This window comes from Ziziphus jujuba, chromosome 1 (assembly GCF_031755915.1).
Source record: "Ziziphus jujuba cultivar Dongzao chromosome 1, ASM3175591v1".
Classification (NCBI taxonomy): domain Eukaryota; kingdom Viridiplantae; phylum Streptophyta; class Magnoliopsida; order Rosales; family Rhamnaceae; genus Ziziphus; species Ziziphus jujuba.
Genome location: NC_083379.1, coordinates 42,205,111 through 42,230,620, shown reverse-complemented (window position 1 = coordinate 42,230,620; position 25,510 = coordinate 42,205,111). Strand labels below are relative to the sequence as shown.

General features: G+C 34.6%; 1 protein-coding gene across 2 annotated transcripts; it reads left to right on the top strand.

Moving 5' to 3' along the window:
* Positions 1-603: 603 nt before the first annotated feature.
* Positions 604-5,591, top strand: LOC125419783 (ankyrin repeat-containing protein BDA1-like). Of its 2 annotated transcripts, XM_060813462.1 has the most exons (4): positions 604-1,042; positions 3,664-4,301; positions 4,468-4,933; positions 5,036-5,591. In XM_060813462.1, the coding sequence occupies exons 2-4, from the start codon at positions 3,687-3,689 to the stop codon at positions 5,278-5,280; spliced, it is 1,326 nt and encodes a 441-aa protein (XP_060669445.1). In that variant the 5' UTR covers positions 604-1,042; positions 3,664-3,686; the 3' UTR covers positions 5,281-5,591. The 2 variants fall into 2 exon arrangements, with proteins under 2 accessions (XP_060669445.1, XP_060669443.1); XM_060813460.1 differs by having other exon boundaries at positions 605-1,042; positions 4,468-5,591.
* The last annotated feature ends 19,919 nt before the right edge of the window (positions 5,592-25,510 follow it).

Below are 25,510 nucleotides of genomic sequence, written 5' to 3'. Positions count from 1 at the left end.
TGATTTAATTAACAAATTAAAAGAAGAAAAAACTTAACTGACGGAAAAACAATAATTCAAGGATAAATGTGAACGATACCGGGGATGAGAGTACAAAAAGTAGCATAGTCTAAGATGATAAAATGTAATTACCTCATATAAATATAATGAGCATCCCTACCTACCTGTTGGATGGGTGGAACTAGGGATAGCAAAATAATAATGATAATAATAATAATAATAAAATAAACTTTTGAAAAAATTGGTAAGATTAAATGATTAAAAAACACCCACACACAAGCATGCACGCGCACACAAGATCCAACTAAACTTTATTGGAAAGACAAGCAGAATATGTTTGGAACAAAATTTCAAAGGTCGAGATGCAAAGTTGATGACAGTAGATTATGATGTCAGCTATGACGTTCCTGCAGAAATGAGGACAACGCATGCGAAACGCGCTTCTACAGAATAAGAAACTTTATCTACATATAATAACATCATCAGCAATAATGCATCCAGTTTATTTAATAATTAAGCATATGTGTATTCTCTACCCAAATTAACATTTTATATATCTTTATCTGGAATATAAAATAGGGCAAATCGCCTGTTGTCCAAACCCCGGATTGCACGTATTTAGCTATGAATCTAGCATTCTAATTAAGGTTGTTTGTGATATACCATCCAACCATCTCTATTTTTTTGTTGGCTTAGCACTTGCTATTACTTTTACTAAAAAAATATATAATACTTTCTCTTTTTTTTTTTTGGCCCTTTTTGCTGAGAAAAATAGTACTTGCTGTTGCTTTTACTTTCTATACATGCATACATTACTCGAATATATTTATATAACATATGCATACATTGCCACGAGAGGACGTATTGAAGTGATTGAAATGCCTAGAAAAGTATAAACAGTTCCTCACCTGCGTGTCCAATGTAACCTCTGAAAGTATTGGTTAGATCTGTTGATGATAATAATAACGAGTTCCTCAACTCCAACGACCAGAAATGTGGCAACACCATTTTGCATTTGGCTTCGATGCTTACGCAAATTGAGGTACCTACATATATATATATATATATCCACATGTTTTTTTCTTTCGAATCTAAAACCTCCTATATATATATATATATATATATATGAATATGCGCTCCTAAATACAGATATTAGTAACATACTAACTATGTTAGTCTCATTTAACATGTATATATATGTATATTAACTCTATAATTGGTTAATATATATATATATATAATCTCATATTGTCCATCCTATTACACTATATTTACTATTGTGTTACCCATCCTCAGGCCAACCAATCCACTAAGTTTCACGGTTAGTGACCGTTGGACATACCAATATCGATGATGGTTTCAATGGAATCCTTAGTTTCGATGAGTTTTCAATGTGTCCACCGACCTTTTCCCCCTTTTTTAGCCTCTTTAAACTCAAATCTTAGATCTTTTTTAGTTTAAGTTTTGCAAGATTGGAAGATCCAAGTACAATTGTTCTTGAGCTTCTCGATTAAATCACTGCCATCAGCAGTCCGATCTTTGAAAGTAAAATTCGATTTGTAATCCTTGTGTTATAAACTTTGTTTTAATATATAGTTTACATATCTTGAACAACATTTGTGTTAGCTTCTAGGACAACTGTGTATATTTTACCTATTAAAATACTATTTTAATAGGTGTTGTGTGTTATTAATATTTTAGGCATCCTTGTGGACCATAAAACCGATCCTATAAAAGGATCTCAAGTGATCCATGTGTTTGAAATGAGTGGTCATTTTTCCAAAATTATTTTTGGGTTGTTGATTATATATATTGTGTTATTTAAAAAATTCAGAAAAATATTGTATATGTGTTAAACTGTAAAAAGAAATTGTTATTTAATTTTATTGTACCATTTTATGTAATTTAAATATATTTGTTATATAAAATTGATTATATGGCTTTAAAGAAATTAGTTGTGTTTATTTATTGTTAAATTTATTATACATAATAAAATGTATTTATGTGAATTTTATGTGATTTAATATAATTTTTGCACAAATCGATTTTAAAAATTTAATAAAAATAACTGTATTACTTTATTGTGTATAAAATATAATTGTATATTGAAATATTTGTGAAATTGAAATTATTGTGATAATAATTAATTTTATAAAATTGTTGGATTTATGTTGTTAAAAAGAAAATGTGGAATTTTATGGGTTTAGAAAATGTGCTAAACTCAGTGGTCTGCTATAAAAAATTTTGGTATCTATGATATTCTAAACTTTTATAGTTTTAGATGCACCATACAATATTGATATTCTATATTGTATTTATGATTATCGCCCATGTATGTATTGCCATTTGTGAAAGCTACCGATAAGATTATCGCCCATACAACATTAGCTATCCTCCTTGGCCTCAGGATGACTGGTTATTAACATCGACACCATGAGGTGTCAAGGTGACTATTTGCAAATTTCTCTTTCTAACCTCTTAGTCAAAATAATATTTGAGAAACCAGATACTACCTGATACTACTTGATATATAGTGAGATGCATCAGTTTTTCCTGACACGCTTTTAAAAACAAAACGTTTTAAAATGTATTTTGTTATATTTTTATTATTTATTTCAAAGTTAATGTTTTAAATTGATTAAAATATTACTTTTATTATTTAATTAATTTATTTAATCAAAATTTAATTTTGTTTTCATATTAATTTTTTTAATACAAATTTTATTTATGATTTTATTTTTTCCAATGATATTTTATCCTTAATTTAATAATTTGTTACTAAATTATTTTAAATATTAATTTTAATTTTAAATTATTTATATTTTATTTTATTTAATTATTTTCTTATTTTTGAGAATATAAAAATGATGGATTTTGTGGAAATAGTTTTAAAAAAAGAAATTTCTCAAACTAAGCGAAATAGTGAGGATTTTAAGTGAAAATAATAAACATTTATTTTAAATACTTATTTACTTATTCATTCATTAATCTATCCAAATATTTATTTGATTTTATATTTATATTTATTTGTGTTGATTTCATATTATTATATTATTATTCTATGTAGTAGTTGGATGCAACTCATTAGAATAATTAGCATCTCATTTCCTTCTTTTTTAAATATGTTTCCCTAAGTAAAGTGTTAGTAGATGTTAATTGTCTAGGGGCAGCTTGATATCTTTCATCCATTCCAAGAAGACTTTGTGCCTTTCGTTTCTTTTCTTATAATATTTCTTTCTTATTTCTGTGTATGGTCTTAAATTTTGTACATGTTGTAAACTCTAATATGCTTTGAATACTATGTTGGATTATTATTATTATTTATTAAATATTGTGTCTATTCCAGATACCGCTGGAAATCTTTGTAGTTAGGTGGAAAAAAATAAGGTGGTACTTTATAAAAATGTGTTCTGTGTAGAAAATTTTGAAACATATTCAATTCTTAAGGAAGATGTTAATGGATTTTTTCTAAAAAGGTCCAATAGAGTTTTCTCGGTTTGAATTTATCTAGGGATTTGATAAGAAATCTTGGGTGGATCTTGACACTTTGTGTCCTACTTGCAACTTAATTTTTGCTTCATATCATTTGAAGATGATGCTTGAATTATATTAAGGGTCATCTATGACATGGTTTTCTTTTCATTTTTTTGTTGATGAAAGCAGAAATTTAACAGCTTGTACGAATAATGGATATAACAAGCCATGACCAAGATGAAACAATGAGAGAACTATATGAGGCTTCATTTCAAGGATCCCCAGGCATCTTGGATTCATTGTTCCAAAACGACCCTTTAATTCTCAATAAGATATCACTTACCCGTCACACTGAAACTCCTCTTCACATATCAGCTTTGCTTGGCCACCTTAATTTCACCAAAAAACTTCTTTCTCTCAAACCCCAGGGACCGAAACTTGCTGCTGAGTTGGACTTACTCCAACGGGTACCCCTTCATTTGGCTTCTGCTGAGGGCCACACAGACATTGTCCGACTGCTGCTCCAAGCAAACGAGGACATGTGCTTACGTAAAGATAGGGATGGAAAAATCCCTCTCCATTATGCAGCCATGAGAGGACGTGTTGACGTTATTGAACTTCTCATCGGCTGGCAACCTAGGTCAGTTTTTGAGAAGCTTAATGAAGGAGAAACGGTTTTACACTTATGTGTTCAATATGACCAACTGGAGGCTCTAAAGGTGTTGGTTGTATCTTTAGGTAATGAAAATAACGAGTTCCTCAATTCCCAAGATGAAAAGTTTGCCAACACCATTTTGCACTCAGCTGTGATGCTAAAGCAAATCAAGGTACGTTAAAACCAAATATACAAATATTCGCGAACTTTGTATCAGTAAATTTGATAAGGATGCACACGTTGGTTTAAAGTTAATTAATTAGGAAGTTAAGGTCCTTTAGAATTTGATTGATCCTGGTCCGTAAATAAAATATTAATGCCATGATTGTTGTGTGCAGACAATAGAATACTTGGTTTCCATACCTGAAGTGAAAAGGGGAGCGAGTAAGTTGAATAGGAGCGGGTTTACAGCTTTTGAAACGATAGAACAACTTCCAAAAGACTTCAAAAGCATCAAAATCCTAAATATTCTTCTGGATAAACTGGGTCTCCTACCTGCACCATCACCGTCATCATCATCAATAAATATAAGCGGTAAGAAATCAAAGGAGTCAAGAGCAATAAGTAGCACAAGTTGGTGGAGCAAATGCCAAAGGTACATCGGTAAGTATGATGGTGATTGGGTGAAAGATAGAAGTGGAGCTCTCATGATCGTGGCAACGGTGATCGCAACAATGACATTCCAAACTGCAGTTAACCCACCTGGTGGTGTCTGGCAACAAGATACCAATACCAGCATTTACAGCAATTCTTATTGCGGCAACGGCGGAGATGATACTTGTATTGCTGGAACTGCAGTGTTAGGTTATATCTGGGAAGATAAATTTATATTCTTTCTGACTCTTAATAGCATCTCTTTTCTTTCATCGCTCAGTATAATTCTTTTGCTTCTTACTGGATTCCCAGTTAGGTACAAGCCTTTTATGTGGCTTTTGAATTTAGCCATTGTTGTGAATCTGACGTTCATGGCACTTACCTTCTTGGATGGAATGTACTTGGTGACACCTATGACTATTGATGATTGGGTATGGAGGTGCCGCACTCGTCTATTTTACGGCTGGTTTGGAGTTATTGGGATCGTCTTTCTGCTCCATACGATTCGTTTTGTCTTTTGGGCTGTGAAGAAGTTGTACCGCAAGCTCAAATGTTAATGCACATGTTTGATATTTTATCACATCCATCCGTCCCCAGTACTACAAAAGGCAGTCCCATCTGCGTCCTAGCTGCGTGCGTATTCCCATGTGTCATCTCATCAAGTCGCAGATATTTCAGTTAAAATTATTAATCCGTTATAATTAAGTGTTAATACAGTGTAGCTAAGGTTATGTTAATAATGTTATATGTAATTTCAAGTTGTTAATGTGGTTAATTATATGTAATTTCATGTTGTTAATTTGGTTAATTAGTTTTTATTTGATTTTAGCCCAGCTAGCACTTCAATGTCTATATGTAATCCTAACCTTTTTTTTTTTTTTTTCCTCCGATCAAATCTCATGTTCACTAGAAATTGCTAATCCTTTCTGGTTCATGATGTGCCACTTTATTTTTTTTTTCTCTATTAAGAGAAAACGCAATTGGAATTTCCATAACTATGCAACTTTGCTCGAATGTCATTGACTAGGAAACAATCAGGTCCTAGATTGCCATCCGTTGAAATTAGAAGATCCGCTGCAGCCTTTAGCATCAATCTCAACTATTCCACCTTCAATTCCTGCTTTAGTGCACAAGTCAATGCCAAGTTGAATAGCCAGTAGCTCTGTTTGCTAAAGGAGATAGCCATTGTTTCACTGGTTATAATTTTTGACATTGCGATCTTTGACTTCTCCATTTTTATTTCGAAGGACCTACCCTTACCTTAACTGTGAAATCCCATATCGGTTGGAAAGGGGAATGAAGCATATCATATAAGTGGGTGTGGATAAATATTGACAAAGCTTGAAATATATATATACATATATATATATATATATATAATAAATTTACACCTTAAGACAAAAACTATACCAAAGTACCAAATATATAACAAATTATTTAATGACCGTTAGAATATTTCTTTCAATGAAAAAAAGAGGATAGATTAAGTTGAACGAATCTAATGGCAATAAGAAAAGTCCTTACTCTAAAATTAAATAGAGTTGACAAGTCATTAGTTTAAGAGGTTGTTCATACCATTATTTTCGACCAAATTATGAGAGAAACAAATAATTTGCTAAGCCCAAAAAAGGATTTTAGGGACAAAAATTTTGGGAACAATGATTTAGTCACGATGACTTTTGTTGGGACAAGCATTTTTATGGGGCCAAGGAATGTTTGGCTAAATGTCAGGACCTATCCAAAATCCCTCATCGGAACTCTAGACAAGCCCTGATCCCAGGGAAACCCTATCGGACCTTCTAATGGAAATTCCGGCAGAACCTCCCCAAAGGGTTGGACTTACCGCAAATTTCCTGCACTGAAAACACACTTCTATATACACCACCTTATTCCTTCCACGTTACTACAATTTAATTCCACAAATTTACAGCATTTCAAATGAATAATAAGAAATTAGTGCATAATTAATAAACAAATATCCAAGACAGTATACAGAGCTTCATAGAATACAATTAAGTATTGAAGTTATTCAACAAGGATGGAAGAAATATTACAATAGAAATAAATGAAAATAAAGAGAACTCCTCGAAATACAACAGCAACGAAGATTAAGCTCGCTCCGGATGAACGTCTACCAATCCTTGTACCTAAGGAAATGAAATTTAAAAATGTGAGATGCTAATCATCTCAAGGATTAACCCAATCTACTATACAACAGCAACGAAGATTAAGCTCGCTCCGGATGAACGTCTACCAATCCTTGTACCTAAGGAAATGAAATTTAAAAATGTGAGATGCTAATCATCTCAAGGATTAACCCAATCTACTATACAATTATAATAGTAATAATAATTATAGTACACTTGATTAATTAAGAATAAATAAATAATTAATTAATCAAAAATAATATTTTTTTTCAAAACCCTCATCATTCACTCCGTTGGAAAGGTTCCCCTTTTAAAACATTTTCGCAAAATCCAATATTTTATGTCCCAAAAATCAAGAAATATTTAATTTAATAAAACTTTAAATAGTCCAAATACAAATAAAATATAATAAAATAAATTTAGAATACTTGCATTAAAGAAATATAACATAAAAGTGAAATTCAATATATAATTCATAAAATTTGATTTAATAAATCAAAATAAACAGTATCAAAAAAATATAATTTAAATAATTATAAACAATCCTGTAAAATAAGTGGTAAAAATATTATAAAAATTCATTTTTAAAATGTTCAACCAATCTATATAATAAAAATACGGCACGATGTATTTTAAAAACATTGATTTAAAATAAGTGACATAAAATATGAATAATTATATTTTAGAAAATACTAATTGGAAATAGATGATCAAACAAATTAAATACATTTAATTTAAATACGATTTTAAAACCTTTAGGATTTGAAATTTATATCTGGAAAATAATACTTAACGCATCACACTATATACCAGTGATGCTCTACGATACCCAGCGTCTCGAGCACCGTCCGGTAGGAGGTTAAAGAGAGAAACTTGCATACGGTCGCTTCAGCATCCCGATAGTGCCGCTGCTTAAACCATCAACCCGGCCATGGAGGGAGGCGGCTTATGTGCACTATATAAAACTTGCCTGCCCTCAGTCCGATGGCAACTCATGGGAGACATTATAACTTGCGCGCTCATCCACATATACAGTACAGAACACCAGTACTGTATGAGTACGTCTAAAACAAATAACCAATTTTATTATTAAAATACGCAATTTTTTCTAAAATTCACTGTGGGAATTATACCATTTTTCAAACTCACATTCCCACATTTTTATTTAATATTTCCACCATAAATCCACCGATAATAATATACAAATAATTCTCCCAAAATCATAAAATCAATCAAATAATATTCCAAGGGCATAAATATATAATTTGAAACCACCAAACTTAAACCAATATTTTTCTTGAAATATTTAAAATCAAATCATGCCCAAAAATAATATTAAAATCCAAATACAATGAATTAAATGAAAACACCTTGCTCATGCGTAATAAATACAATTAAATCACAATAATAATAATCAAGAATTCCTTAACAAACCAAACTTTCATTTAGCATCAATAAGCATATATATATATATATGTCAGGACCCGTCCAGAATTCCTTCCCCGGAACCCTAGACAAGCCCTGATCCCAGGGAAATACCACCGAACCTTCCAACGGAAAATCCGGCAGCACCTCCCCTAAGGGTAGGACTAACCAAAAATTACCTGCACTAAAAACACACTTCTAAAAACATCCCCTTATTCCTCCCACAATACTACAGATTGATTCCACAAATTTCAGCACTTCAAAAGAAAACAACAGCAGCAACCCAGTGCATAAAGAACAACGACACGTCCAATACAGTATACAGAGCATTATACAGATAAATGTGAAATTTATAAAATGATAGATAAGAATGTAATACAAGATAGAGAGGAAAAAGGGAAGAAAAACTTTTTGAACCTTCGGCAACGAACTGAGACGTTGGGCTCACCCCGGACAATCAACGTCTCCAACCTAAACCTAGGGGAACGGAATTTAAGAGGGTGAGATGCTAATCATCTCAATGAGTGACCCTATCTACTGTACACCTTTAATATTAATAATATAAAAATAAAGGAATTTAATTAATCAATACCGAATAATTAAATAAATAAACAAATAAATAATTGAAGTAATACTTTCTCTCAAAACCCTCACTATTCACTCCGTTGGAAATGTTCCCCTTTTAAAACATTTTCACAAAACCCGATGTACGTACTTCCCGAAAACCAATGAACCAAATAATTTAATAAACAACAAATAAATAAATAAATACCCCAAATATAAATATAAATAAACTATAATAAATTATCGTAAATAATTTTTTGAACACCTTTGGGGTTTAAAACATTATTCGCAATTTACACTGACGCACCACACCATATACCGGTGATGCCCTCCGATACCGAGCGTCCCGAGCACCGACTGGCGGGGGGTTAAAGAGAGAAACCTGCAACGGCACTTCGGCGTCCCGACAGTACCGCTGCTGAAACCATCACCCGGCCAAGGAGGGGGGCGGCTATGCACAACAACAAACTTGCCTGCCCACGGTCCAATGGCAACTCACGGGTGAAGTAATAACCGCGCGCTAAACCACACAATAACCGCGCGCTACCACGTGTCCATACACCATACACCAGAATACCAATACTGTATGAGTGCGTCTAAAAATAAACATTAATAACCAACCGTACCGTTTTCCAAAATTACCGTGGGAAATACATTAAATTCTCACACTTACCATCCCACATATTTTTATTTAATAAACCGGTACGAAACACTGATAACCAACAAACCACAATTTCCTCGAAGTATGAGATGCAACCATAAAACACTGCGGGCATAATTTATAAATTTAAACAAATATTTTCGTAAAATATTTAACCCAATTATGCCTGAAAAATCATATTTGAAACCACGTACAATTAATACCGAAACATACTTTGCTCATGCATAATAAATAAATTAAACCACAATAAAATTCATAATTAAATCACACCACATGAGCATAATTTAAATATCAATTTAAATACCAATAGACATAATTAATTGCCCGAAAATAATATAAAATCCAGACACAATTAATTTCTGAAAAATACTTGCTTATGTGTAATAAATACTATTTAATCACAATAAAATAATAATTGGGAATTTTCTAATGACCCCAAAATTTAATTTAGCACCAATGGGTAAATATATATATAAAATAATATTTTTTCCTGATTGTATTTAAAATACACCACATGAGCACAAATTACAGATATCAAATTAATACCACATAAATACAATTAATTACCCCAAAAATATTTTTAAAGGTGGGTCACTCACCTGGAGCACGCAATTAAACCACGATCCACTATGGGATCAATTCCATGACTCACAGGTGCTTCTAGAACAAAATTCACAGACAGTCAAATAAAATAATATTTTAATCGGGTAAATAATACCCAGTACCCGGGGGTCAAACACAAACTTTAACCAAAATAGGCGAATAATATACCGAATTGAAGCTCGTGGAACGAGGAGCGCATTACCGGTCTCCATCGACCCCAATTCCGCCGGAGGTGGCCGGAATTTGGCCGGAAAGCTTCGGCCGGTTTTGATCTTGAGGGATCTTTCAAACGGTGGGGATTTTGGACAATCTAACCCCGGAAATGGACTCATAGGGGTCGAAAATGGTGGACTAGAGGTATGGATCGGGCTGGGTTGGTCGGAAACGGCGAGAATCGCCGGAAAAATTTCACCTCGCCGCCGCGACTTCGCCGGCCCGATCTGGGCGCATCCGGCGGCGGCTGGCCGGGAGATTTGGTGGCTGAGTTCGCGAGGTGGCGGGCTACACCGATGGCCGGTGCGTGTGGCATTCCGACAACTGAAATCCGATCAAAATGCCGGTCAACAGAGAGAGGGTGAGAGAGTCAAAGGAGAGAGAAAGGGAGAAAAAAATTTCTGCATTTTGTTTTGACGGGCTCGGCGAAGAAGAAGGAAAGGAAGGGAAAAGAAAAAAAGAAAAAAAGAAAGAAAAAGGTGTTTTCCCACGTGGGGAAAAGAAAAGAAAAAGAAAAAGAAAAAGAAAAGAAAAAGGAAAAGAAAAAGAAATAAAATAAAAATAATTAAATAAAAAATATTATTATTTAAAATAATAATAAAAATAATTTGATTTTACACATGGTTGACATGTGGCTTCTCAACATGGTGACACATGTCACCTTCATTAAGTCACACGTGGCACATCGTTACGCGTTTAAAAATAATATTAAAATAATACGATATTTGAAAAACTTTACAGGTCCATAACTTTCAAACCACATGTCCAAATCGGACGTGCCGCTAGTCTACGGACTCGTATCGACGAGCACTTCACAACCATGCATGAGTCAAAGCTCAACCTTGCATGAATAAAAAGTCAACTCCGGCACCCCTTGGACAGTTTGGACCTTAACTTGTTTTGCTCATAACTTTCAAACCGTAGCTCCATCTTCGACGTGCTACCAGTCTACGAACTTGTGCAAACATGTACTTCGTAACGGTACCCTGTTCAACTCAAAATTCCAATTGGAGCAAAAAGTCAACTTTTGACCCGCTCGGTCAACGGTCAACCTCGGTCAACGTGCCATATTCCGGTGCAATTTGGGACGGGGTGTTACATATATATATATAAAATAAAATTTTACCACAATTATAATTAAATTCCACCACATGAGCATATTTCTAAATATTAAATTAACAGAGAATAAATATAATTAATCACCTCAAAATAGTTTTAAAGGCGGGTCACTCACCTCAAGTACGTGTATCAATCGAGATCCTCTATAGGATCAACTCCACTACCTACACGTGCACCTAAAATATCCACAATACACAAAACTAATTATTTTAATATTTTAATCAGGTAACTCCCAAATGGGTACCCGGGGAGCGAACACAAACGACAACCAAAATTTACGAGTAATATACCAAATCGAAACTTGTGAAACGAAGATTACGAATCTGGTCCTACTTTCCGAAGATCGGACCCGAGATGACCGGAATCTCGTTGGAAAGCTCTCGGATTTTAGACCCTCGATTCTCATAATCTGTTAAGAATTGAGAAAAGTGGACACCAGATTTGGGTTTAGAGGGTCGGAATTAGTGGGAAAGGATGGGCGGTGCAGGTGGAAACTCACCGGAAAGTTGATTTCCCGGCGAGCCGCCGTGGTCATCGTCACCGCCGGCGGCGCATCCGGTGGCCACTGGTCGTGATTTTTTGTGGAAAGGTAGATCAGGGAATGGGTGACTCAAGGGATCGGCGGTGAGGTAAACGGAGGCCGAAATAGGGAGAAATCTAGGTTTGAAGAAATCGGCACCGCCACGGGAAAAAGTCTTGATCCGGGCACATCGGCGGTTGGTTGGCCGTAATTTTTGGCTGGCCAGCAGGTTTTCAAGTGGGATTCAAGGTGGGATGGTGCGTGTATGGAAAGGGTGGCCGAAAAATGGCTAATCGGCGGTGGCCGGTTGGGTTTCTCTCTCTAGCTCTCTCTCTCTCTCTCTCCTCCCCTCTCTTTTCACACGGCTCCCATGCGGGTTGAGCCAATAAGAAGCCATCCCGTGGGTGCCACTGTGCACTTAAACGACTGGCTGAGGGCTTGACACATGGTCTCCAATTTTATACACTAATAAAATAATATAAAATAATATGGTATACGAAGAATTTTACGAGTCGTATCAACGAGTACTTTACAACCACACAAAAGTCAAAACAAAATTCTACAACCATAAAAAGTCAATTCCGGTACTTTTGGACAGTTTGGATCTCGACTTATTTTGCCCATAACTTTTAAACGGTAATGCCGATTCGGATGTGTTACTAGTCTACGAACTCTGGGCATCATGTATTTCGCTACGGTACCATGGTCAACTAGAAATTTTATCTGGAACAAAAAGTTAACCTTTTGACCAACTCGATTAACAGTCAACCTCAGTTAATATGCAAGAATTCGGATGTAGTTTGGGATGGACTGTTATACTAAAATTTTTGTTTGACTAAATAATCAACAAAGACACTTCAAGACTTTTCAAAGAATCCTCCTTGTTTGTGTGTATTATTTATTTTTAAGAGAGATTCTTTCTTCCACATACACTTTTGACATATGTAGAAATTCTGACAGACTTTTCTCCATTGGATGGAAAAATTACATTATGTTTCATTATGTGTATTATTTATTTATTTTTTAATGGAGATTCTTTTGTCGAGGTAGACTTTTGACATATGCAGAAATTCTGATAGAGTTTTCTCCAGTGGAAAAATTAGGTTCATGTTTCGTTGTACTTCATTCTCATCCGTGAAATAGATGTGAATTACATGAACAATTAATTAATATTATATTATACGCATGAAATATGTATATTACTTTTCTCCCTTTGGAAAATTATGATATTTATTTTGCATTTATTGCATTTTATTAGCCTTTAGTTTTATAATTTTTTGTTTCAACCTACACTTTTAAAATGTTGAACTTTAAACTTTTAAATTTCAATTTATTATATTTTCGCTTGATTAGTGTTTTATTTTTTAATAAAGTGTAATGGCTTATCAATATGGCATATTCAATTTGTTGCAATTTAGATCATTTAATTTTATCTTATAATGACTTAAAATTCTAAATATTTGCATTTTATGGTAAGTACCTTCAGCCGTTACATACCTTTAGCCAAAAAAAATAAAATGGATCAACTTACAATAAATTAAAATTTAAGGCCTTAATTAAACTGCAATGTTTTAAGTTTGAGGAATACAAATGAAAATTTTATTTTTAATTAGAGGATGTAAAATGTAATAAACTTTAAACAATATCTTAATATTTTAATTAATTTTAATTAGTTTGACATGGGTGATTTGATTGATTGGATATTGATGACTATTAATTTTACCAGTTATATATTTTCTTTTGCTCAAATCTAATGACTTATATACCACGTCATTGACTCTTATTTGACTTCAATCTATATATAATTACTTTCTCTATATCTTATCAAAAAAAAAAAAAATCTTTCTAATTAACTATTGATAGTTTTTATCAAAAAAAAAGAAATTATATTGGTAGTTTATTAATTCTGCTTATTATTTCTCTTTTAAATTTTTTTATTATAATTAAAAAATGTTTATTCTATATATTTTATATTAATATTTTGCAGTGCTTTATATATACCATGAATGAAAGATTAATAATGATCAGATCCATCAAAGGACAAGTTAATTTTATATAAAAAATAATAATAAAATAAATTGAAGTTAATTAATTGACGCAGAGGATTTATGAGACATAATTAGGAATAAATCAAAATTTGATCATTAATCCCCATCCCATCATATATAACGAATCAGAAAATGCTCTGAGAAGTCACAATCGAAGTAGACTTGACTTTTTATTACCAAATTTAATGACTATTTTTTTTTTTTGGGTAACCAAATTTAATAAGTACTTAATTGCATATAACTAGGGAAGATAAAACAGTAATTAAAAATTAATTACCAGAACTAATTAACAAAATTAACATCTATTACGAAGTACCTATAAACACTATTAACTTCACCTTACGGATAGCTAGCTACTCTGTTTAACACACATACAATCCGATTGATCAATCAAACCTGTGTAAGTAGCAGAAGTATGTAAGTTTGGAGCCCAATATCATCCGTGTCCATCGATGATATTTGAGCTTGCTTAGCAACTTCTTCACAGCCCATAAGACAAAGCGAATTGTGTGGAACCGAACGACGAGTACAACCAAAGCAATCCAACTGCAAATTATTTTATTGTAGACGGCTATTACTCTTTTTTGGTAAAATGTAGACGGCTATTACTCATCCTCTATAGGTCAGAAGACAACATGATCACTAGCTCCTTGTATACAGTTAAGCGTGGTAAATGTGACAGCAAGAAAAATGGCTAAATTCAAAAGCTACATACAAGGCCTATACTTGACAGGGAATCCGATAGTAATATGAAATATTACGGTGAGCTATATATGCAAGGAAAGAGGTGGTATGAAAAGCTGATAAAGTTGAAAATAATATGGCTGGAATAATTATATTTCATTATCGTAGTGGTATCATATAAAAATTACAGATAGACTTCCACATACAGATAGGTTTACATATTTATCTTAACTAAATCTGTTAAGATATTTTATCATTCCCCCGCAAGCGAAATGGGGATGCCTTCAAATTGAGCTTGGACCGTAGCATCAAGAACTATGAGGATGGAAGAACTTTGGTTAAGACATTTGCAATTTGTTCAAAACTAGACACATAATGAACCTCTAATTTCTTTTAAATTACTCTATCACGAATAAAACGAACATCAATTTCTATATGTTTCATCCGTTGATGATGAACTAGATTTTCAGCAAGATAACTGTCAGGACTCATCCAAAATTCCTCATCGGAACCCTAGACAAGCCCTCATCCCAGGGAAACCCTATCGGATCTTCCAATGGAAAATCTGGCAAAACCTCCCCTAAGGGTTGGACTTACCACAAATTTTCTGCACTGAAAACACACTTCTATATACATCCCCTTATTCCTCCCACATTACTACAATATAATTCCACAAATTTGCAGCACTTCAAAATAATAATAGGGAATCAGTGCATAATTAATAACTAAATGTCCAATACAGTATACAGAGCATTATATAAATAAACATAAAATTTATTCAATGTCAGATAAAGAAGCAATACAAGATGGAGAGGAAAAAGGGAAGAAATGCTTCTTGGATTTTCGGCAATGAACTGAGACGTTAGGCGGGCCCCGGACGATCAATGTCTCCCAATCCTTGTACCTAGTGGAACGGAATTTAAAAATATGAGATGTTAATCATCTCAGTGAGTGACCCTATCTACTGTACAATTATAAAGCAACGATAATTATAGTTCATTTGATTAATTAAGAATAAATATATAAATAAATAATAATTAATTGAAGATAATATTTTCTCTCAAAACCCTCACGATTCACTCGGTTGGAAAAGTTCCCCTTTTAAAACATTTTCGCAAAACCCAATCTTTTATGCTCCGAAAATCAAGGAATAATTAATCAAATAACTTTCAAATAAAATACAAAAATTTAAGGATCCAAATTTATAATGGAAATATAGAATAAGACATCATTAGATACAATAATTAAAATCATAATTAAACTTGTATTAAAGAAATTTGGCATAAGAACAAAAATGAACCCAATATATAAATTATAAAATTTATTAATTAAATCAATGAAATGATCAAAGAAACATTTTAAATCAATTTAAACATCAATATAAAACAAATGATAAAAATATAATAGAATTTATTTTAAAACACCAATCGATTTAAATGATAAAATCAAGGCAAATAACTTTTAAACATTAATGAGAATAGGTAATAAAATCATGATATCAATTTCATAAAATTTGTGTAAAGCTTTAAATTTAAATAAATAATAAAAACAACATTAAATACATTCTAATTTAAATATTGATTTAAAACTTTGGGAATTGAAATTTATATCAGAAAAAATAATTACTTGACGCACCACACTATATATCAGTGATGTTGCACGATACCCAGCGTCCCGAGCCCCGTGTAACGGGAGGTTAAAGAGAGAAACTTGCATACGGTCGCTTCGGCGTCCCGACACCGCCGCTGCTTAAATCGTCATCCCGGCCATGGAGGGGGGCGGCTTATGGCCAATATCAAACTTGCCTACCCTCAGTCCAATGGCAACTCACGGGAAACATTATAATTTGTATGCTCATCCACATACACAGTACAGAACACCAGTACTGTATGAGTGCCTCTAAAACAAGTAACCAATTTTATTATTAAAAAACCAAAATTTCCAAAATTCACCATGGGAATTATACCATTTTTCAAATTCACCTTCTCACATTTTTCTTAAATAACACCAGCATAAATCCACCGATAATAATATACAATTAATTTTTTCCCAAATCATAAAATCAATCAAATAATATTCGAAGGGCATAATTATATGATTTGAAACCACCAAATTTAAACCAATACTTTTCTTGAAATATTTAAAATCACAGTCCGTCTATGGTGCGGACCACAGTATTGGTGACGGTTTTTCATAGTATTGGTGACGATTATCTAAGAAACCATCGTTAATACTATAAAAAACCGTCACTAATACTGCGGTCCTCATGCGGACCGTTCCCACCATAGAATTTCCGTTCAAAATCAAATCATGCCCAAAAATAATATTAAAACCCAAATACAATTAATTAAATGAAAACACCTTGCTCATGCGTAATAAATACAATTAATTCACAATTTCTTTTAATTTCCAAATATATTTTTGACACCCAAACATATATTAAAACAACATACATTGGCAATATAATTTAGATGGAAATTCTCTTAATATCAAATGCATAAACGTATTTACCGAATATTTAATTATGAAATATTTCGACAATGAAATTTGATAATAATTAGCAAAATCTCAAATTCCTTAAAACCAAAATATTTTATAATGCACAAATATTTAATTCCATTCAATTTTGGCATCAAAATTCCAAATATAAATTTACTAAATATTCAACACATCAAACATATTTTTGAAATAACCAAATAACACAAAATATATATATTTTAACATCCCAAAATAATTTTGAAGATGGGTCACTCACCTGGAGCACGTAATTAATCCAAGATCTTCCATTGGATCAATTCCACGATGCACACGTGCTCCTAAAACAACAATATTACACAACTCAAATAAATTAATATTTTATTCGGGTAAATAATATCCGGCACCCGAGGAACTAACACCAACGTTAACCAAAATTGACGAGTAATATACCGAATTGAAGCTTGTGGAATGAGGATTACAAATCCGGTCTTACTTCCTAGAGATCGGACCCAAGGTGGTCGGAATCTTGCTGGAAAGCTTTCAGAATTCAACTCCTCGATTCTCTCAATCCGTTGTGAATTAAGAAAAGTGGACATCGGATTTAGGTTCAGAGGGTCAGAATTAGTGGGAGAGGAGGGGCAGTGCAGCTGGAAACTCGCCGAAAAGTCGATTTCCCGGCGAGCCCCCATGGTCATGGGAATCCGCCACCGCCGGCAGTGCGTCCGGTGGCCACTGGCCGTGATTTTTGGTGGAAAGGTAGATCTGGTGATGGATAACTCAACGGGACCAGCGGTGACACAAACAGAGGTCGGAATAGGGAGAAATCTGGATTTGAAGTGATCGGCACCGCTGCCAGAAAAAGCCTCGATCCGGGCGCGTCGGCGGTCGGTTGGCTGTGATTTTTGGCTGGCCAGCTGGTTTTCAGGTGGGCTTCAAGATGGGGTGGCACGTGTACTATTCCAACAGCCGAAAATAGGTGAATGGCGGTGGCCAGTTGGTTTCTCTCTCTAGCTATCTCTTTCTCTCTCTCTCCTCCCTTCTTTCTCTTTCCTCTCCCCGGCTCCCATGTTTTGCCAAAATAAAAGCCACCCGTGGGTGACACTGTTCACTCATGGGATTGGCTGAAATTGTAACACATGGTATACACTGTTCACTTAAGCCAAATATATTAAAATATTACGGTATTTGGAAAACTTCGCATGTCCATAATTTTTTAACCAGATGTCCAATTTAAGCGTGCCGCTAGTCTATGAACTCTTATCGACGAGTACTTCATAACCATGCATGAGTCAAAGCTCAACTTTGCATGAACAAAAAGTCAACTCGGGCACCCCTTGGACAGTTTGGACCTCAACTTGTTTCGCTCATAACTTTCAAACCATAGCTCTGTTTTCAACGTGCTACTAGTCTATGAACTCATGACAACATGTACTTTTTAACGGTACCTCGATCAATGTGAGATTCCATCAAGAGAAAAAAACTCAACATTTGACCCTTTCTCAGTCAACGACAGTCAAACCTGGTCAACCTTGGTCAAATTGTAACAGCCCAGACCACCCGCATCAGGATATTGTCCTCTTTGGCCCAGGGTTCACACCCTCTCTCCCCTCTAGCCTCAAGGTTTTGCTCACAAAACGCGTCCTGAAGGGAGAGGTATCCACAGCCTTATAAAGACCGCTTCGTGCCCCTCTCCAACCGATGTGGGATGTTACAATCCTCCCCCCTTGGGGCCCAGCGTCCTCGCTGGCACACCGATCCGGGTACTGGCTCTGATACCACTGTAACAGCCCAGACCACCCGCATCAGGATATTGTCCTCTTTGGCCCAGGGTTCACACCCTCTCTCCCCCCTGGCCTCAAGGTTTTGCTCACAAAACGCGTCCTGAAGGGAGAGGTATCCACAGCCTTATAAAGACCGCTTCGTGCCCCTCTCCAACCGATGTGGGATGTTACACAAATTTTAGAAATTTTTGATGTACTTTGGGACAGGGTGTTACAATAACCAGCCCCCACATTGTCACACCAAATAATTGGAACTCTGTTTAACTCAACCTGTAACTCATTGAGTGAGGACTGTAACCAAAGAACTTTTGCGGCACCATTAGTCAGAGATCTATATTCTGATTTAGTACTAGAACAAGCAACAACATGTTACTTCTTTGAGGACCAAAAAACTAAATTATCATCAACATCTGAGGCCTAATCCGCATCTGTATAACCTGAGATTGTAATATCAGAAGAGGGTCGAATTTGAATTCCAAAGGTTTTAGTACCTTGTAAATAATGAAGGACCCGTTTACATGCACTCCAATGCATATCTATAGGTTTGCGCATAAACTGGCTCAATTTGTTTACTATGAAAGCAAGTTCCAGTCTTGTAATTGTCAAGTATTGAAGAGCTCCAATGGTGCTTCTGTACATAAAAAATATTCTTGAAAGCACCACCGACAGTTTTATTGAGTTGAATGCCTGTGCTAGCAGGAGTTGGACTAATGGAACAATCAACCATACCAATTCATTGTAGGAGATCCTCAATATATTGAGTTTGTGACAAATGCATGCCATTAACATCTCTGACAACTTTTATGCCCAGAAAATAGGATACTGAACCAAGATCTGTAAGAGAGAAAGTTTTGTTTAATTGAAAAATAAACTTGTTGACAAGAGATAAAAAAGAATCGGTTATCAAAATGTCATCCACTTATAGTAGTAGCCAAATACATCCAACATCACAATGAAGAAGAACAAGGAAGAATCAACTTTAGAATGCTTAAAACCCCATTGTAAAAGTGTACCTTTGAGTTTATCAAACCAAGAACATGGTGCCTGTTTGATACCATAAAGTGATTTATGGAGTTTACACACAAAGTTAGGATGAGTTGCATCGGAAAATCCCATTGGCTGCTTCATGTAGACCTCTTCGTGTAACTCACCATTTAAGAAAGCATTATTAATATCAAGTTGTCTTACTGGCCAACCTCTTGAAACTGTAATGGACAGTACCACCCGAATGATTGTTGGTTTGATTACAGGACTGAAGGTGTCTGTATAATCAACTACAGCAGCTTGATGAAAACCTTTTGCCATAAGCCGTGCCTTATATCGCTGTATAGAGCCATTAGGATTCCTTTTAAGCCGAAATACCCATTTATTTCCAAGCATGTTCATTTTGGGATCATAAGGCACAAGAGACCATGTTTTATTTTTTGACAAAGCATCAAGTTCATTCTGCATTACAAGTTTCCATGGAGGTGACTGAATGGCTTGAGCAACAGTGACAGGTTCAGTGTCAAGAAAATTTTCTATGGAACATGTAAATGTTTTCTTTTTGGAGATACCATGCTTGGATTGGGTGACCATCGGATGTGTGGATTTTGACAAAGTAGCGGGAGGATCAAGGAACAGTTGAGTGTCTTACATGCTAGTTGTGATGTCCACAGGTTGTCTCTGGTGCAAGCTAGAAGTTGCAGGAATTGGTATTTGTGTTGCTGGAGCACTATCATGTGGGTTGGATTCTCGTGAAGGAGATGACATGGTGCTAGGATGTGATATGGTCTCTATTTGTTGAGCATTATTAAGAGCATGTGACATGTCAAATAATAATGGATGAGAATGACTTACATTGGGAGTTGGTGTTGAATTGTCCTGCACTAAAACACTTAAGGAAGGAAAAGAATGGCTAGAGTTAGAATTGATGTGGGCCCCCACTTTTTATCAAAATAAGGAAATACTTTTTCATTAAATATTACATGTGGAGTAATATAGATTTTACCCGTAGTAATACTTTCACATGTATATCCTTTATGATTTTGACTATAACCAATAAAAATACATCTTTCAGAGTGATAAGAAAATTTATTATTTTGATAAGGTCTGATAAAAGGATAGTACTCACATCCAAATATTTTTAAAAAAGAATAATCAAAGGATTGTCGAAATAATTTTTCAAGTGGGGACTTAAAATTTAGAATTTTTATTGGTAATTTATTGATTAAGAAAACAACCATAGAACATGCATCCCACCAATATGTGAGAGGCATGGAACTATGTGCCAATAGAGACAAGGCAGTTTCAGTTATATGGCGATATTTTCTTTAAATTTTACCATTTTGATTGTGAGTGTGTGGGCAAGGGTGTTGGAAATGAATCCCAAAAGTATTTTAAAGAATTTTTAATGCCCCAAACTCACCCTGTAACAGTCCAGTCCAGACCACTCGCATGCAGATATTGTCCTCTTTAGGCTTGGGAAATCCTCTTACAACCCAGCCCTCAATGGTTTAAAACGCATCTCAGTGGTTATGGGGAATCCTCTTCCAACCCCTACCTGCCAGTCCCACTGGCCCAGGCCTCCCAGGCCCAACCGAGATATTGTCCGCTTTGGAAGTTAAGTGGTGAGCCCAATCTTACCCCCTCACGGTTTTACTTTCCCTCTTGGGAACGTGTCTGCAAGGGAAAGGTATCCACACGCTTATAAGCCATACTTCGTTCCCCTTTCCAACCAATGTGAGATCTCACAATCCTCCCTCCTTAGGGCCCAGCGTCCCCGCTGGCACACCGATCCGGGTACTGGCTCTGATACCATCTGTAACAGCCCAGCCCAGACCACCCACATGCAATATTGTCCTCTTTGGGCCTGGAGTACAACCCAACCCTCAAGGGTTTAAAACGCATCTGCAAGGGAAAGGTATCCACACGCTTATAAGCCATGCTTCATTCCCCTTTCCAACCGATGTGAGCATCTGTAACAGCCCAACCCAAAGCACCCGCATGCAGATATTATCTTCTTTGGGTCTGGGGAATCCTCTTACAACCCAGCCCTCAAGGGTTTAAAACGCGTCTCAGTGGTTAGGGGGAATCATCTTCCAACCCCTACCTACCAGTCCCACTGGCTCGGGCCTCCCAGGCCCAACCGACATATTGTCCGCTTTGGAAGCTAGGTGGTAGGCCCAATCCTACCCCTCACGGTTTTACTTTCCCTCATGGGAACGCGTCTTCAAGGGAAAGGTATTCACATGCTTATAAGCCATGCTTCGTTCCCCTTTCCAACCGATGTGGGATCTCACACACCCCCTCAATCAAACTGAAAAGTTTTAATGGTAGTTTGAAAAGTATTTTCAACCATAGTTTTAAATTGTAAAAATATTTTTGAGGCTTCAGATTTTAATTTCATGGGATAAATCCAAGAAGAACGAGAATAATCATCTTCAAAAAGAATATAGTGCCCATATCCCTCATTTGACAAAACAGGGGCTGGTTCCCACACATCTGAGAATACCAGATCAAAAGGTGCATGACTTTTAGAATTGGATACTAATGAAAATAAATGATGCATTTTTCCTAAAGGGCAGGAATCACAAAATTCTTTATTATTTGAAATTGAGAATTTTTTACACTGAGAAGCAATAGATTTAAGAATAGGTAAAGTAGGATGACCTAGATGATAATGCCATAACTTCTTGGAAGATAAATTTGCAGAAAAACAAGTAAGCTGATCAACTTTATTGTCCACAGTGGCAAGAGAAATAGATTTTTTTGACTGCACGTTAGGCAAGGACACCTGATACAAACAATCTTTAAGGATTCCTTGTAGCAACACCTCCTTCGTAACCCGTTCCTTTACAAACACAAAATATGAGTTAAATTCTATAATCGTATTATTATCATATGTCAAATGTGCAATACTTAATGAATTTCTTTTGATTTGAGGCACATGCAAAATATTTTTAAGTATCAAATTATTAGAGGATTTGACAAGAGAAGACCCAGTATGATGAATTCTCAACCTTCGTCCATTACCTACTGCCAATTTGTCAGTTCCTCCATATTTAGATCTCTGATGAATGTTAGTAGAATCTGCTGTTACATGATTTGTTGCACCACTGTCCATAAGCCATTCAGGATTGGCTGCCTTAGAAGATTAACAATATGCATAATTGTTGCTATTATTATTTGATGACGGAGGGACAAAGTCTCGATCAAACCTATGCCAACACTTAGCAACAACATGACCTGGCACCCTACACAATTGACAATAGACCCTAGAGCCACCTCCAGAACCACGGCCTCTACCTCTGCTGCCACATCCTCCGCAAGCTCCTCTTCCATGGCTTGATGACCTTTCATCCCAACTTGCTTTGTTTAACCCAACATAGTGGTTGTTATTCCTAGAAGTAGCAATATTGGCCGAAAAAATAGATTCTGAAGCAATTTGCTGTTGAAGCCGAATTTCCTGGCTTAATAATATGGCCTGAACATCTTCAATCTCGACTGATCCACTGATTGAATTTATATTTGCAACTACTAGATCGTATTCAATTGGTAGCCCTTGAAGGACATGCATCACAAAATCATCAGTGGAAATTGAATAACTTGCCATGGTTAGATTGTCTGATATCTCTTTCATTTTAGATAGATATTCAGTCATGGTAAGTGATCCCTTTCTCATATATTGAAGTTGCAATTTTAATTGCATTAGTTTTTCCTTGAATTGATTTCCAAAAAGTTTATTTAGAGAGTTCCAAAGCTGAAAAGAGGTTACTGGTTTTGTAATCTGAGTTTGAACTTGAGGTGACACAGATGAAAGCATCCATCCCAAAAGTGCTTGATCCAAGCATCTCCACAACAAGTATTCTGGGATGATTTGTGTAGTTTGATTGGTGCCTTCTGTAGCTGCAATCTCCATTGATGGCTCACAGAAAGCTCCATTAATAAAACCTTAAAGGTTGCTTCCTATTATGGCTGGCAACATCTGAATTTTCTATAGTATATAATTATCATTCTGAAGCTGAAAGGGAAAATTGTAATTTGGCAGAGAAACTTCATTAAGTTGTGGGAGTTTAGGAGATGAAATTGTAAGCTGAGACATTTTTGCAAGCTCTGATACCATGATAAAGTTGAAAATAATATGGCTGGAATAATTGTATTTCATTAACGTAGTGGTATTTATACAAGAGTCAAAGACTATGTGATAAGTCATATAAAAATTACAGATAGACTTGCACATATAGATAGGTTTACATATTTATCTTAACTAAATCTGTTAAGATATTTTATTGAAAGCTAGGAAAAACACAGGTATAAACACCTTCCATGCGATTGGCCAACACTGCGGTTCCAACAAGGTCATGAATAGAGAGTTGCTACCGTAAATAGTGTTTGGAGATATTCTTCTTGCCAAACACCACCAGACGGGTTAAGTGCAGTTTGTAATGTTATTGTTGGGATCATAGTAGCTACTATCATCAGTTTATTAACAATTAATGAATCTAACGAAACCATATTTTTGAGATTGTATTAACTTTTCAGATTTTCAAACAAAGACAAAGAATCACATTTGTGAAAATTTTATGATTGTGTTTATGGTGAAGATTAGAAGCACATCAACGAAATAGTTAGTCAGTTATGAAACAGATGAAGTTTTTTATTCTATTTTAAATTATTTTTTAAATAAGGGAAAATCTTCCTAAACATATTGATTTTGGTCGTTTAAGTTAAGCTAGTTTGATCTAAAGAAAATATCTATTTTCTTACCTGTAAATCAAATATCAAATTTTTTTTTTGAACCAATCATTTTCCATAAAATAAGACATAAAATTATAAATATATTTTTATTAATTACTTTTGCAAATGTTGCTATTGACTATATGCATATAGGTTTCCATAATCATCGGACCATATTTAATTGTGATGTGGATTTCAAATAATATAAAAAATAATTTCGTTGATTAATATGATTTTTTTAAAAAAACAAAATGCATTCATTTGGATAATAATGAATAAAACCATTGAAAATCTTCGAACCTGTAAATACTGCAGAATTTGATTTGTCTATCTGTTGAAAAAAATATAATTAATTTGCAGTGCATGACTTTAGGTTATTGACTTTAGTTAAGAATTTGTTTATTATTCTATATTGTTTAAATCATATTTGTTGGCTGGTTTCGGTCAAAAATAGAAAACAAAGCAAATATCTATAAATCTGAACATGCTAATTGACATAGTCAGTTTATATATTAATCAGTATTTTTTTTCTTTATTCTCATATTTCAAACCCACAATCTTTCAAATGTAGGTGTAAGAGCCAAAATTTATTAGTTTTTCATCTAATTTCTTCCTTTCTTCCCCTTATGTTATCGTCAATTTCTTCTTGCTACATGTGTTAATGGTAATTGCTATGGTACATCATCTCTCATCTCTAGTTTTTCTGTTTTCTAAATTTAATGATTGGTTGTTTGATGATATATAAGATAATTAAATATGCAGCGCGACCTAAGTAGATATGATTGGTTATTGACTCTGTCAATATTTTGTTTATTCTGTTTTGTAT